The sequence below is a fragment of the Dendropsophus ebraccatus genome, chromosome 9 (assembly GCF_027789765.1).
Source record: "Dendropsophus ebraccatus isolate aDenEbr1 chromosome 9, aDenEbr1.pat, whole genome shotgun sequence".
Classification (NCBI taxonomy): Eukaryota; Metazoa; Chordata; class Amphibia; order Anura; family Hylidae; genus Dendropsophus; species Dendropsophus ebraccatus.
Genome location: NC_091462.1, coordinates 12,355,269 through 12,370,291, shown reverse-complemented (window position 1 = coordinate 12,370,291; position 15,023 = coordinate 12,355,269). Strand labels below are relative to the sequence as shown.

General features: G+C 47.1%; 1 protein-coding gene across 3 annotated transcripts in view; it reads right to left on the bottom strand.

Moving 5' to 3' along the window:
* Nucleotides 1-15,023, bottom strand: part of PTPRN (protein tyrosine phosphatase receptor type N) — a 61,060-nt gene that overhangs the window by 32,908 nt on the left and 13,129 nt on the right. For 2 of the 3 annotated variants that reach the window (XM_069982557.1, XM_069982558.1), the window contains exons 3-9: nt 14,821-14,934; nt 13,919-14,024; nt 10,302-10,542; nt 4,673-5,012; nt 3,306-3,488; nt 2,731-2,765; nt 1,441-1,784 (exon numbers count right to left, since the gene is read on the bottom strand). In XM_069982557.1, coding sequence (XP_069838658.1) covers nt 1,441-1,784; nt 2,731-2,765; nt 3,306-3,488; nt 4,673-5,012; nt 10,302-10,542; nt 13,919-14,024; nt 14,821-14,934 — 1,363 coding nt within the window. The remainder of the gene's footprint in view (nt 1-1,440; nt 1,785-2,730; nt 2,766-3,305; nt 3,489-4,672; nt 5,013-10,301; nt 10,543-13,918; nt 14,025-14,820; nt 14,935-15,023) is intronic. The other variant, XM_069982559.1, reaches the window with a different exon arrangement.

Sequence of the window (15,023 nt, the reverse complement as noted above, 5' to 3'; positions counted from 1 at the left end):
TTGGACGTGAATCATTTCTGTACCCCCTCCCCCGCCCTCTGCCCGTGTTCCCTGGCGCACTCAGTACACTCCTTGGCGCTGTTCAGGAATAATTGCATAAAATTACAGCAATTACACTTATTGACTCTCATCATCTGTTTCTGCTGCGCCTGGCAGTTCACAATCTGGACAGTACGTACCGCTCGTACAAGGCCAGGGTGAGGTGAAAGTGACATTTATTGGGCATGATGTGCTCTGCCGCTCCTCCAAGAAGAGATCCTATATTCCCAATGCCGTATATACATGGGAAGGGGGATGGGTATGAGACTCACAGGAGATAAATGGGAATGGAGAAGCTTACATCTAACTCCTCTCAGTTAAGAACGCACTTTACATTTCACAGTTGGGATTGGTCAGGATGAGATCCCCCCCCTTTATTTAGATAGAGAACAGAGAAGCATGTGGCTGAGCGCTTCTATCCCCCATCGCACTCCCCATCTTCTCGCAGATTTATGGGGCATTCACATGTCGCGTGAATACAGTCCGTGCATGGACCATGTGCTGCAGACCAGAATGCGGAACTCCCGGCATCATCATTCATTATAATGCTTGGAGTTATGAAACAGTTAAAGGGGTATTCCACTTAAACATAACTTTTGATATGTTGCTGCCCATGATGAGACTAACAATTCCTTCCATATTAGTTGTTATCTATTCAGTCTTCTTCCCCCGGTTCTGAGCTGCTACTTTCTGCTTAAAACACAAAAATATGTCTGTGAGCTTTTCTCTTTGTCTCCCCCTCCCTTCTGAGACGGCAGGCTTTATCTGCAACATTGTAGCTTCTTGGTAATGCTGGGAGGGATAATTGCAGTGAGTTCATGATCAGCTAAAGCCAGTCAGGGACTTGTTGATATCAGCTGTCTCAGAAGGGAGGGGGGAAAAGGGGGAGACAGAGAGAAAGGCTCACACACAGAAGAAAGAGGCAGCTCAGAACTGGGGGAAGGAGACTGAATAGATATTAACAAGTATGGAAGGAATTGTTAGTCTCACCATGGGCAGCAACATATGAAAAGTTATATTTGGGTGGAATACCCCTTTAAAATCTTTACACTACTGTACTGACATGCTGTGTCAGTACAGTAGCGTGAAGATTTTGGAGTTCCTGGCATCATCATGAATGATGATGCCGGAAGCTCCGAACTCCATTCCATAGCACATGGTCTGTATTTACATCTCCTGCAGTGAATTGAGGGGCGAAGCGCTCAGCCATGCACTTCTCCCAGTAATATCTAGTGACTGGAGCCGACTAATCAAATCTTTTGACATCTCTCGGTGACATGTCAAATGTTTGTTAAAGTGAAAGAAATTGTTTCTTAGCCATGGGGTTTAGTGAGCTTCTGCCATCTATTAGTCACTTTCCCTTCCCCCGGCCTCACCACTGGGTGATACTCATGTACTTACTTCTGATCGGTGAGGATGTATCCATAGTCTTCTGTATACTCCTGGCTTTTCTGCTCAGACTTTTCAGGGATCCCTCCAGCGTCCTGAGAACTTTTCTTCTCCAGGGCCTTCTGTGACCCCTCATTGATGGCGGCCAGCAGGCGTGCTTGTTCCTCTCCCATCGTCTGTGCGTCAGGTGTCAGGTGGGTGGTGATGGAAGCGGGGGTGGCGCTCATGAGGTTGAGCCCGTCAGGCTGATCGGCATTAAGTGCCGCAGGGGCTGGAGAGATGTCCCTGGGGATAATATCTGGTGGCGGGAAGGGCGGCTGAGCCCCGGAGGAGTGCTGCATGTCTCCTTCTGAGATCTGAAAGATGGACGGACAGCTTGGTGGTTAGATAATATGGAGGTCCTACCTAAAACCATATCTTCACACTGCTCGGCTCCACCACATCACTAAGTCACCGATTTGGAGCGGACATTGTTCACCCTTCCTATCTGTTCAGTGCATTATAGGAAATATTCTGTATATTCCAACTGACCAGAGGTGTAGCTTGAGTCTTCTGGGCTCTGGTGCATATACTTCTGTACCAGGGCCCATGTGCCATTTATAACACTATTGTTTTTTCATGAGGCATAAGGGCCACTCGGGCCCCGCACACAGTTGGGCTCAGGTATAACTAAGCCTGTGCATACAATAAACAACCTGTTATGTCTGTGCCTGTTCAGACCTCAGTGCGGTCTTCTCCCCTAAGATACGTCCAAGACTGCTCTTCTGGCCATGATTCAGTGTGCATGTTTGATGCATGTGCATGATTCTAGCACTGGCTGTGTGGTGATTGACAGGTTACCACCACACCCGTCTGGTTTCTTCTGCTATCTCTGGTCCTGGGCTGCAGATAGTTTACACTGAGTAGTGATAGACAGCTGCCTTCACCACTCATCTCCCTTACCTACCAGTCTGTGTTCTGTGTGGTCTGGACGCCAGAGGGCTGGTCCAATCCTGCCCTGGACCGGGACTCTGGCATCTCATAAGTCGTCCTCTTGTGCTCTTGGACTTTGCTTGCTATAGTCTCTTGTAGCTAGAGCTGGTGTTTTGTATTGGATTGCTTGGTATTCTGACCTCTCTGACTGTCCTTCTGACCTTCATTTTATCTGCCGTTCTGCAGTCTCCAGTTTGACCTGTATCTGCCTGACTATTCTTTATTGTCTTAGTCTGTCTTGTCTTGTTGACTAGTACTAGTCTGTCGATCCCTGTCTTCCATTCAGGTCCCAGGTTCTCTTACACAACCACATAATAAAACCGCACTCACGCGTTTCGGTGGGCTCCTGTCTCCGCTTCTTGTTCCTGAAAAACCAATAATGTAACGTCAGTCCTTATGCTAGTCATCCAACTTTCTATAACTTCTGAATGGGGTGTAAAACTTATTTTTACAGAACACTGTTACACTCTTCCCCTATTTCTTTATGGCTAGGGCCACGCGGAGGCCATGTTACACTGTGGCTTAGTATCTAATGGCTGTGACTCACAACATGATCACTGTAGTTCTGCAAATTACATTCGTATACATATATATATGGATGAACAATGCAGTGCAGGGAATCATGGGAAACACTGAGAACAATAGCATGGAAGGGTGACCTGGTCCTTTCTATGCACCCTACATTCTGTATACACTGTCTAACCCAAGGGTAGGGAACACTGGCTCTCCAGCTGATGCAACACTACAACTCCCATCATACCAGCTAAAGCTTTGGCTGTCCAGGCATGATGGGAGTTGTAGTTTTGCAACAACTGGAGAGCCAAGGTTCCTTACCCCTGGTCTAACCCTTCTTCACTGCATCCCCCCATTACATTCATGACTCAGTAGATCTGCGCCCTCCTCACCCTGGGGAGAATCTGACTGGAGCATTTGGAGAAGGAACGATAGTTGTTCCAGCTGCGATTCACTGAGCTGCTTCAAGTCGACTCCGTATTTCTCCAGCACGCCTGCCAAGCTCTGCGCATCTAACAAGCCCGCCATCTCCGCCGCTGATGGGGCCTCCGCTGTGTTCTGAATCCCAATGGAACCTATGACATATAAGATGGATTACTCCATATCTCCGTCCAGACACAGCGATGAGTAATGGGGTTGTGTAAGGAGAATAATGTACGTGCAGATCCCACCATCAATATCAGCTGATAATCACCGGGGTCCCGGACCCTTCACCTGATCTGTCATATAATGGGATGCACTGAGTGATAAGACGAATCCAGTATTACACAGAAGGAAAGGAGGAAGCGTCCAATATGAAGTATGGATCTGTAATAGTTTCCTTAGCCCTATTAGTGTCTATGGGTGCTGTCACCAGGGTCGAGCATGCTGCAGATTTTCCGCAGCGGATGTGCCTGCATGCAGCGATGCCAGTGAGATTTTAAAGTGGTATTCCCACTGCTGCCGCCATAACTGGAACCAGTCCTGTTGCTTTCAGTTTGTAGTCTAAGCTTGAAAAATTATGTTGCTATGGGCAACAAAAAAGTTTCTCTTTTAGGCTGGGTTCACACTGCGTTTTTGCAATCTGTTTTTTGCAAAAAAACGGATGAAAAAAACGGATGCATTTGTGTGCATCTGTTTTGATCCGTTTTTTCCATTCACTTCCATTGTAAAAAAAAACGAATCAAAACGGATCTGTTTTTTTAATGGACACATAAACGTAGCTGATACTATTTTTGTGTCCGTTAAAAAAATGGATGTGTTTTGATCCCTTCTTTTTACAATGGAAGTCGATGAAAAAACGGATCAAAATAGATGCACACAAATGCATCCGTTTTTTTCATCACTTTTTCATCTGTTTTTTGCAAAAAACTGATGAAAAAAACTGAATGGAAAAACGCAGTATGAACCTAGCCTTACATGGTTACATAAATCAGCATATTGAGTGTCTACAACACAGATGGGGAACCTTCGGCTCTCCAGCTGTTGCAAAACTACAATTCCCATCGTGCCTGGACAGGCGAAGCTAAAGCTGGAAGGCCGAAGGTTCCACATCCCTGGTCAACAACCACGGTCTTTATGGTGGACTAGCCCCTTTAAGTAGCGGCATATCCTCGACACCCACGCTACCTCACTACTAGGCAACATACCATTCATCACACATCCATAGGACCAGGACGTAATGGTGGCTGTCGCTCATCTTTCCTATAATCAGATTGGACATCCTAAATAATATATAACCAGATGACCCTACTCTACCAGCTCATCTTAGGGTACCGACCTCTGAATGTCCGTCCTCCTTCCTCGCGACCTTCAGGCTGACGGATCTGGTCGGCGTCCGGCATACGGTTTATCTGGCTCATCCTCTCGATCCTCTCAGAACTTTCTGATACGTCTTCTGCAAGGTCGGGGTCCAGACTATCACGGGGAAGCTTCCTTCGTAATTCTGACCAGGAATGATGGATGTCACTGGGCATCTGTAGTGGCAGCGGCGCAGTGTCCCGTCCTCCCTCATACCTCCCATAGATAAGCCTTCTGCTTCCATCCGGCCAGGTGTGGGTAGCAGCAAACACATGAGGTTGAGGTTGGCTCCTTACACGACTCAGGTCCTGATAACTTGGCTGAGCGGAGACATAAACAGGTTTACAATGAGACTCCTTCCTGACCTGATATTCACTACGGTGACCCTGGGGTCAGAAGACCACTCTTAGGGTATTATTACGCAAAGCGATTTTTCGACGATCAACCATTAACGATAAACGTTCTTGCGGTCGTCTTGCCGTTGCTATTGCATTTGTCACTACTGCAAACAACTGAATGACCTTATTACATGCCAACCATTTGCAAATGATCAACGATAAAAATTGGTCCAAATTCTATCAAACTAAACGATTATCATTCAAATCCGAACTATTTAACGATTTTTCGAACGATGTAATAGGGCCCGTGTAGTAGGGCCCTTAGGCTGGCCATATGGAGCTGAACAAGTGTTAGCTCTCCTGCATCCCCATAAACGTGCACGCTTAGCTCAACTGAGAGTGCACGTGTTTTCCCTTTTAGAGAAGGAGAGTAAGGGGCAATGGCGTAGCTACCATGAAGGCGGGGAAGGCAGTTGCTATGGGGCCCCGCACTACAGGGGGCCCGGGGGCCCGCCTGGCCCGTCTCCCCTGTCTTCAAGGTAGCTACGCTTCTGATAATAAAGCACCCTGCCAGATAATAAAGCACCCTGCACCTCTGCACCTCCTCTGCACCTCCCCCGGACACAAGCTCAGAACGTCCTGCACCAGTGTCCCCCTCTCCACAAGAGGAACAGTCCCGGGACGTTCCGCTAAGCCCCGCCCCCATCGCGGCAAGCCCCGCTCCCAGTACCCACCATCCCACTCGCTCATGGCAGAATGCACAGGGCCTGGGGAAGAGACACAGCAGGAGGATGGTAACTATCACTGCCAGCTGGAAGTAACCAGCTTCCCTGGCATCCTGTATAATGGGGGTCACTCAGGCTCAGCTTCCCTGGCATCCTGTATAATGGGGGTCACTCAGGCTCAGCTTCCCTGGCATCCTGTATAATGGGGGTCACTCAGGCTCAGCTTCCCTGGCATCCTGTATAATGGGGTCACTCAGCCTCCCTGGCATCCTGTATAATGGGGTCACTCAGCTTCCATGCATCCTGAATAATGGGGTCACTCAGCCTCCCTAGCATCCTGTATAATGAGGTCACTCAGCCTCCCTGGCATCCTATATAATGGGGTCACCAGCTTTCCTGGCATCCTGTATAATGGGGTCACTCAGCCTCCCTAGCATCCTGTATAATGGAGGTCACCCCCTGGACTCAGAGCTGCCCCAACCAGCAGGGACTCCGAGCGGCCTGCTACCCCCCCCCCCCCCCCCAGCGTCTCAGAGCTGCCAAAGGCAGGGGGACAGCTCCATATCGCCGCTACAGGTAATATGTCGGGGGGCCCCATACACTTTTTTGCTATGGGGCCCCATGAATCCTAGTTACGCCCCTGGGGCCTATTCCACGGAGCGATAATCGTCTGAATCGGCCCAATTCGGACGATTATCGTTCTGTGGAATAGAGAGAACGATCAGCCGATGATCGTGTCATCGGCTGATCGTTCATATAGGTTCAAACCTAAAATCATCGATCGCCACCCGTGCATCGCTATGTGGAATAGCGGGCGCCGGGGCCAGTGATTGGCTGAGCGTTCTGTCAGTTCAGTCAGGCCGTTCTGAAGCTGATGCTGCCGCGCGAGACCGGGAGAAGGAGAAGACCTGCTCCTGGACAGGTAATATATGAAACAAGGCCTGCAAGGACATCGGTAACGATGTCCCTGCAGCCCTCGCTAGCGATTGTCGGGCCGTGGAATAGGCCCAGTAAACGAGCGCCGATCTAGTAGGTCGGCGCTCGTTTACACTGTTGATCGGGCCCTGCTCGGCCCGTGGAATAGGATCCTAAGTTGCTGCTAAACTCCTTTAGCCAAAGAGAATTGGGCAGGTGAAACCCAACACTGCCGATCCTACTCTCCCTTATCTGCTATGGGGGGGTTCAGACCTCATTCACATTAGATGATCGTCTGATCCCACTGATCAGCAGGTTCGTCCCAACACATGTCTAATGTATCCAGTCAGCCTCAGTATAGTCGTTCTAGGAGTATTTCCATAGGCTTCTTTTTAGGAGAAAAATATATGTCAACGATGTATAAAAGAAAAAAAAAATTGTAAAATGCACTTAAAGGGGTATTCTGTCCAGAACTGCTTTTTCCACAATCACCAGGGGGGGGAAGGGTGAAAACAATTACATCCACTTAACTCCCTGGCTCCTGTGCTGCCGTATGCATCCCACTACTCTGGTCTCCGGTCCGCAGCCGCTTCCTGGCCTTGAGACGTTATATGGAGAGGCCACTCTCAGCGGCTGTAGCAGCGTCTCACCTCTGCTGCTGAATGGCTGAGAAGGCCTGCCCATGTCTCAGACCAGGAAGCAGCCGGAGACCGGGGACTGGAGCAGCGGGATGCATGCAGCAGCAGCGCTGGAGCCAGGAAGGTTAGGGGATGTCAATGTTTTTACGCATCCCCTCCTTAGTGATTGTGAAAAAAGGGGTCCTGGCCGGAGTACCCCTTTAAAGCCAGGTGGCGTTTTATACAAGAAAGAATATAAACACTATAAAAAAAACAGCATGAAGGAGAACTGAATGTGGATTACGGCAGGGCCCTCAGGCAACAGAACCTCAGTAGGCCCCACATCCGTCCACTATGCACCTATCATCCACACACTATGCACAATCACTTGAGACAACACTAACATACACAAGCACACTTTATTGACACTGACTGACTGACAATGTCTGACACACTGACTGACTGACACTGACTGAGTGACTAACACTGATTGACTTACTACCACAGACACTGACTGACACACACTGACTAACTGACTGACACACAACACTTGCATCTCAGTCTTCTCCATCTTCCTCTCTATCAGGCTGCTCTCTACACTGTAAGGTTGAGGACCTCTGAGTCATGTGATCAGGTCTTCACCCTTTTCTCTTTCTGTGCAGGTCCTGCTCAGGTCCTTTCTCTGTCTTCTGATGTTCAGTCCCTCACCCCGCACTACAGTGACTGAACATTAGAACACTGGGCCCCCCTCCCTCTCTGGGCCCCAGGACTTGCCCAGGTAAGCCCTGTGCTGATGTTGGCCCTTTAGAACGGTATTCAACCATAAATCTACCGCTGCAATAACATCATGCTGTGAGGTCAGGGGTTAGAGGCAGCGTGACTGTGAACAATGTATGTGATGTGACTCCAGAACATCTGGTGGTGGACGCTGGAGTAGTGGTCATGGTACTGGAGTGGCAGCGAATTCATCTAGAATCCCACTACTCTTGAGCTGCTGCAGTTGTAGGATGCTGGGAGTTGTAGTTTTGCAATAACTGGAGAGCCACAGGTAGGAGAACTCTGATCTACAGCTAAAGTCTCCAACCCATTGGTAAGCAGGATGTCAGTGCATGATGGGAGTTGTAGTTGAGGAGAGCCATGGGATGAGGTTCTTCTATCATATATTTCAGTATGAAGCAGAAAGCATATGTGACGTTTATTGTAAACCTTCCCCTCTGTGTTTTTTCCATGATGGCGCCTCTCAGCAGAAAGTGATGCAGCGGCAGTGACTCATCCGGAGATTATCTGACTCCTGCTGCCTGAGCACTGGAAGCCTCACATCTCCCCGGAGTCGCTTCACAACAATATGTTCTGTAATCTGCAAACTCTCCGCCATTTACTCTGCATTTACTAACTGCGCTTGGTTGGTTTTTAATTTGAAGGATGGAAAAGAGATACGGTGAGTCAGAAGCAGACTGCGAGGAAGAGGCGACAATAAGGGGTGTCACGTTACTCCTCAGAAATTACAAATACAAGACCAGGAGATGACTTGAAGATTGTCTGTCCCTAAGCCATATCATCTGCTTAAAGTGAATCTGTACCCACAATCTGCCACCCCAAACCACTTGTACCTTCGGATAGCTGCTTTTAATCCATGATCTGTCCTGAGGTCCGCTCGGCAGGTGATGCAGTAATTGTCCTAAAGAACAACTTTTAAACTTGCAGCCCTGTGTCAAATGACCGTGGCCTAGAGTATCTGTGCACTAACTTTGCACCACCCCTCCGTCCCTCCTGACCACCCTCTTCATCATTAGGAATGCCCCTAGAACATTTTCTCCTGTCTGAACATTGCACAGGTGCCTTAACGATCCAGCCCATGTGCCGTGCTGACACAGGTGAGGAATAGGAGACAATCTGCCTGGAGCATTCCTAATGATGAGAAGGAACAGAGAGGGTGTGCCAGCCTAATGCATACACAATCTAGGCCACAGCCGTTTGGCACAGGGCTGCCAGTTTAAAAGTTGTTTTTAGGACAATAACTGCATCACCTGCCGAACGGGCCCCAGGACAGATCTTGGATTAAAAGCAGCTATCCGAAGGTACAAGTGGTTTGGGAGGTCAGATTGAGGGTACAGAGTCACTTCAATGTCCTGAGCATATATACAGGATAAGTAATATACATACATAATGTCCCCACCAGCAGAATAGTGAGTGCAGCTCTGGGGAATAATACAGGATGTAACTCTGGATCAGTAATGTAATGTATATACACAGTGACCCCACCAGCAGAATAGTGAGTGCAGCTCTGGAGCATAATACAGGATGTAACTCAGGATCAGTAATGTAATGTATGTACACAGTGACCTCACCAGCAGAATAGTGAGTGCAGCTCTAGAGTATAATACAGGATCAGTAATGTAATGTATGTACACAGTGACCTCACCAGCAGAATAGTGAGTGCAACTCTGGAGTATAATACAGGATCAGTAATGTAATGTATGTACACAGTGACCTCACCAGCAGAATAGTGAGTGCAACTCTGGAGTATAATACAGGATCAGTAATGTAATGTATGTACACCGTTAACCCACCAGCAGAATAGTGAGTGCAGCTCTGGGGAATAATACAGGATGTAATTCAGGGTTAGTACAGGATCAGTAATGTAATGTATATACACAGTGACCCCACCAGCAGAATAGTGAGTGGAGCTCTGGAGCATAATACAGGATGTAACTCAGGATCAGTAATGTAATGTATGTACACAGTGACCCCACCAGCAGAATAGTGAGTGCAGCTCTGGAGTACAATACAGGATCAGTAATGTAATGTATGTACGCAGTGACCCCACCAGCAGAATAGTGAGTGCAGCTCTGGGGTATAATACAGGATGTAACTCAGGATCAGTAATGTAATGTATGTACACAGTGACCCCTCCAGCAGAATAGTGAGTGCAACTCTGCGATAAAGGATCATCTACAGGACAGTAAAATACAACGACTTCATACAATAAAAGGGGTTTCTTGGCTTGTGCCCACCTGAGAATTGGCCGACTGTAGAGTAAGCAGGAAGTATGTCAAGTAGCGATCCAGCAGAGGAGATATGTTCTGCTTGAAGTTTCCAGGAAGCCTTTGTGGCAGAGGTGAAGAATCTGAGGAAGAGACCCGGGGTCTGTAGTACTGCAGGGTATCCGCCTGGCTGCTCCACCTCTGCAGTGGTAGTGGACCTCCCCCTGTAAGGCGCTGCATTGACCGCCCAGGTGAGAGGGACAAAGAAGACCTAAACAGAAGGATTTTGTTAAAGAAATGAAAACATTACAATTTAATAGACCTGTGAAATGTTGGATGCCGCCCTAGGGCTGCCAGGACAAAATGGATGCAAACTATGGCCTAGGATTGTATACATGTTTTCCAGGACTCCCTAGGGCGGCATCCAACTTCTCCAGCTGCCGAGCATTTAGCTTCGGATAACATTGCTGAACCTAAACAGTTTCACAAGTCCGTTCAACACTATTAATGAATCCTTATTAGGTTATATTCTACAATCTTATATGTGATGAGGTGAAGAAGCTTAGCTACAGTTCTATCCCTATTATAAATAATACTTAACAAAGGAAAGTATCCCGCGGAGATCCCTTATCCTCAGAGGTTGCTGCTGGCTCTGTATTGGGGATCACGACTCTACAGAATCAATACCAGGCAGAAGGATGAAGGTATAGAATACATGTCTCTATAAAATTCTATGCTGTACATTCTTCATGATATAGATCTTCATTGCTTTCAGAAGCCCTGGAGGCTGTGCATTTCTGCATTTCAGTGATGAACCCTGATCCTGTACTAAGATACAAACCTCTATAATTCGTCAGGGGGCAAGTTTGGGGGCAATTAATGCAATAGATAATGATCTGATAATATACTGTATAACCTTACCTGCTTCTGGTTCCACTGTTGGTCGAGCGCACCATGTGTTAGGATGTGTGGGTGTGGGTGAGGGGGGGGTGATGCCCGAGAGGAGCTGGAAGTAAGGAGCATTGGTAAGTATATAGAGCGGATTGCAAAGGGGCTGGGGTCTGATCTGTTGTTTCAGAATTAACATAGGGGTCTGGTCTGGTCTAGAATTAAGAGATCTGGCAGGGGATGAGCACTAATTCAGAGGTCTGGCATCTAGGATTAATTTGCAGGTCTGGTGTGTTGTATGAAATGAATGTACAGGTCTGGTCTGGAGTCTTATTTAATTTGGGATCTATGAGGTCTAATATAAATGTAAGCAACCTGTGGTCTGAATTCATTAAGGACTGTAGTCTAAGGACTGGATTTTTACATATCGGGGGCTGAAATAATTTAGATTTATTTATGGATCTAGTTTGTGGTCTGGATTTATTTAGGAATCTAGTCTGGGGCCTGGACTAATTTGGGGATGTGGTTTGGTTTTATTTAGAGATCTGGTCTGGGTTATGGATTTTTTAGGGATCTGGGCTGGGCTGTCTGGATTTATTTAGTATTTTGGTCTGAGATCTGGATCTATTTAGGAACCTGGTCTGGGGTCTGGATTTCTTTAGTGATCTGGTCTGGGATCTGGATTTCCAGATATGGTCTGGAGTTTCTTTAGGCATCTACTCTGGTTGTTTTTAGGGATCTGGTCTGAGGTCTGGATTTATTTGGGTATCTAGTCTGGGGTTTGAATTTATTTAGGTTTTCAGTCTAAGGCCTGGATTTATTTAGGAACCATGGTCTGAGATCTGGATTTATTTAGGAACCTGGTCTGGGGTCTGGATTTATTTAGGAACCTGGTCTGGGGTCAAAATTTAAAGATCTGGTCTTGGTTTCTTTAGGCGTCTGGTCTGGAGTCTGGTTGTATTTAGTGATCTGGTCTGAGGTCTGGATTTATCTAGGTATGTAGTCTGGGCTCTGGATTTATTTAGGCATCTGGTCTGGATTGATGTATGGACCTGGTCTGGATTGATGTATGGACCTGGTCTGGATTGATGTATGGACCTGGTCTGGAATGATGTATGGACCTGGTCTGGAATGATGTATGGACCTGGTCTGGAATGATGTATGGACCTGGTCTGGAATGATGTATGGACCTGGTCTGGAATGATGTATGGACCTGGTCTGGATTGATGTATGGTCCTGGTCTGGATTGATGTATGGACCTGGTCTGGATTGATGTATGGACCTGGTCTGGATTGATGTATGGTCCTGGTCTGGATTGATGTATGGACCTGTTCTGGAATGATGTATGGACCTGGTCTGGAATGATGTATGGACCTCGTCTGGAATGATGTATGGAGCTGGTCTGGATTGATGTATGGTCCTGTCTGGATTGATGTATGGACCTGGTCTGGATTTATTTAGGCATCTGGTCTGGATTGATGTATGGACCTGGTCTGGGATGATGTATGGACCTGGTCTGGATTGATGTATGGTCCTGGTCTGGATTGATGTATGGACCTGGTCTGGAATGATGTATGGACCTGGTCTGGGATGATGTATGGACCTGGTCTGGATTGATGTATGGACCTGGTCTGGAATGATGTATGGACCTGGTCTGGGATGATGTATGGAACTGGTCTGGATTGATGTATGGAACTGGTCTGGATTGATGTATGGACCTGGTCTGGATTGATATATGGACCTGGTCTGGATTGATGTATGGACCTGGTCTGGATTGATGTATGGACCTGGTCTGGAATGATGTATGGACCTGGTCTGGATTGATGTATGGACCTGGTCTGGAATGATGTATGGACCTGGTCTGGATTGATGTATAGACCTGGTCTGGGATGATGTATGGATCTGGTCTGGATTGATGTATGGACCTGGTCTGGATTGATGTATGGACCTGGTCTGGATTTATTTAGGCATCTGGTCTGGATTGATGTATGGACCTGGTCTGGATTTATTTAGGCATCTGGTCTGGATTGATGTATGGACCTGGTCTGGATTGATGTATAGACCTGGTCTGGGATGATGTATGGATCTGGTCTGGGTCCTGTATTTATTTAGAGATCTGGTTTCTCAGCAGAAAAACACTTCAACTGTCAGAAGACGTCATTGCAGAAAAGAACCGGAGAGAGAACGTCTACAATCAGAGAAGACGTCACCTGTGATTCCTAGGATTTTAGGAGGAGCCGTCCGCTATCCTAACATGTCTGTTACAATAAAGCTTTGTTTCCAATGAGATCATAATTCTGGATACTCTCTCTGTTGTGCTATTTCATTCTTCTTCTTAGAACGGTATGAATAGGACCCGGTCTACATGGCGACTCTTGTAAGAGTTTAATGCAAGCAGTAAGTATATGCAAAACAGAGACCTTGAACCGAGTCGCCTGTTGTTCTTTGGGTAAGAAGTAAACAATAGATTTTATATCTTTTGCCTGGTAATGACTTTCTATGGTGGGGATCCCAAGATGGAGATAGCAGCAGCCATTACCTAGAAGAACAAAGAGTTCACCTTTATCTACAGTCATCCCCAATTCCAAAGAGGTGCAGCAGCAGCAGCAGGATTGGGGGTCTCAGGCTCTCAGTAATATTCAGCCTATAGAGAAGTCCATCGTTCTACCCACCAACTTCATAGAAGACCTTTGGGTAGGATGTAACCTGGTTCTTCCTACACTATATGCAATGAGCCAAATAAAGTTTCCCTGCCTTACCTGTCCTCATCGAGAAGGTCAAGCGGCTCCAAGGACTTGTGCTGCGGGATTCGCCCCATCTCATGAGCCATTACCCGCTGCGTCACATCATCCTTCCATGACAGCCCTGCAGCCACAAGCACAAAGACCCTTCACTATTCACATGCATTGACTAAAATCACCACAGCATGGGGAGAAGGGGGGCTACCAAATGTGTGGCGGTCCTCTTCTAACAACCATGAACACTACTGTCACTTCTTAAAGGGGTAGTTTAGCAAAAAAAAACAAAAAACCTTTAAATCAACTGGTACCAGTAAGTGCGAGAGATTTATAATTTACTTCTATTGAAAAATCTCAGGTCTTCCAGTACTTATCAGCTGCTGTATGTCCTGCAGCAAATGGTGATTCTTTTCAATTTGACACAGTGCTCTCTGCTGCCACCTCTGCCAGTGAAAGGAACTGACCAGAGCATTAGCAAATCCTCATAGAACACCTCCCCTGCTCTCCAGGCTGGAAAGAATACACCACTTCCTTCAGGACATACAGCAGCTGATAAGTACTGGAAGACTTTGCATTTTTTTTATAGAAGTAAATTAAAAAATCTCTGGCACCAGGTGTTTTGAAAGAAAATTTTTATAGTGAACTACCCCTTTAACACTATCAGTGCAAGACAGAACACACATCTAGACTCGGCCATGGAATGGTCACATGCCACTCTCTCCTCAATCCTAGTCACAGAGCGGGCTTCCAATACTAGCCCCTGCTAACTAGCTAAAAGCACAGTGTCCACCATTCTGCCAAGCTGCACAGGTACTGCAGTGAGCACAATCATGTATGATCACTAAAGATGAGCATGCTCGCTTGGTTTTTTTCAATAATCAATAAACGTTATTGTTCACAAAGGGATCTACGTTAGGACCTACCTTTTGCTGTGAGACGTCGTAGCACTGTCTGCAGCTGCTGCAGCGTACCCGGTGTCACCTGGAAGTGGGCCACATCCCTCTCAGACCGATCCCAGCATTGACCAAACAAACCATCTGAAACCCAAAGGCATATTGTTAGATGTGCATCAAATATAGCAAGGCCTGCGCCATGTTCTATCAGAGTCCATACGTGTTCATTAATA